This window comes from Lottia gigantea (genome assembly GCF_000327385.1).
Source record: "Lottia gigantea unplaced genomic scaffold LOTGIsca_4, whole genome shotgun sequence".
In the NCBI taxonomy this organism is placed as follows: domain Eukaryota; kingdom Metazoa; phylum Mollusca; class Gastropoda; family Lottiidae; genus Lottia; species Lottia gigantea.
This window is the reverse complement of record NW_008709379.1, coordinates 4,125,095-4,126,393: the sequence shown is the minus strand read 5'-3', so window position 1 is coordinate 4,126,393 and position 1,299 is coordinate 4,125,095. Positions and strand designations below refer to the sequence as shown.

At 28.6% G+C, this 1,299-nt stretch overlaps 1 protein-coding gene across 1 annotated transcript; it reads right to left on the bottom strand.

Annotated features, from left to right (window-relative positions):
- LOTGIDRAFT_77448 (hypothetical protein) lies at positions 1-366 on the bottom strand (the record flags this gene model as incomplete). The annotated part of the gene is made up of 1 exon (XM_009059567.1): positions 1-366. A coding segment is annotated over one exon (366 nt), but the record flags the coding sequence as incomplete, so codon positions are not given.
- Positions 367-1,299: the final 933 nt, after the last annotated feature.

Sequence of the window (1,299 nt, the reverse complement as noted above, 5' to 3'; positions counted from 1 at the left end):
GAAAATAAGGTTATAAAGAAATGTGTGTTTATACAGAGTAATAAAGAAGATAAGGTTATAAAGAAATGTGTGTTTATATAGAGTAATAAAGAAAATAAGGTTATTAAGAAATGTGTGTTTATATAGAGTAATAAAGAAAATAAGGTTATAAAGAAAGTTGTGTTTACACAGAGTAATAAAGAAAATAAGGTTATAAAGAAATGTGTGTTTATATAGAGTAATAAAGAAAATAAGGTTATTAAGAAATATGTGTTTATATAGAGTAATAAAGAAAATAAGGTTATTAAGAAATATGTGTTTATATAGAGTAATAAAGAAAATAAGGTTATAAAGAAAGTTGTGTTTATATAAAGTAATAAAGAAAAAATGAAAATGAAATGAACAGAGTATTACGTCCTACTCACTGAGCCACTGCGGCTCCCAAGTAATAAAGATAAAGTTATAAAGAAAGGGATGTGTTTGTAGAGCAATAAAGAACATGGAGTTATAAAGAAAGGTTTGTATATAGAGTAGTAAAGGACATAATGTTATCAAGAAAGTGTGTGTGTTTATATACAATGATAAAGAACATAATGTTATCAAGTAGGTGTTTATATAAAGAGTTATAAAGAAATATGTGTGTAAAGTGTATCAGAAATACTCTTTTCAAACACATTTACATGCCATTAGGTAATCAAATCCCTAAAGATTAACAACCATCATGAACCTTAATCATGATATTTCTTCATTTCAACACTTGTAACAACTGGCAATAAAAATTACACTTTACTTTCTATTCACAAGGGATATGTGGTTGAAAACAGCAGAAATTGAATAGTAATGTTATACCTTATGACATTGAACATTATGACCTCTCAATATTGTAATTTGTATGTTCACCTTGCAATATCATACTTAACTGAGAAAATGACTAACAGTAATCATATCCACTCCACTTCATTTGTAGGACATTTAAATGTTCTCATTAGCTTCCAGGATATTGGTAGTCATGTGTACATTTCTGCTTGTGCTCACAATTTTCTGCTGGATGCAAATCAGAGCAATGAATAAGAAGTATTTTTTCACTCTATTGAAGACAGAGTGTAACATGCTTCAATAATAAAATAGATTACCGTTTTTGCATCTTCATCAATATACATTAAGGAATTATCTGAAAGTTTGGATGGTATGGTAGGTTGTTTAGGAACAGGATTAACGGTTAAAAGTGGTTTAGTATCAGGTAAAGTTCGGGAACCATTAGAACTAATTTTACCAGAGCTGTTTGCTTTAGGCATTCGAACTGTGTAGCTATCCTGAAAT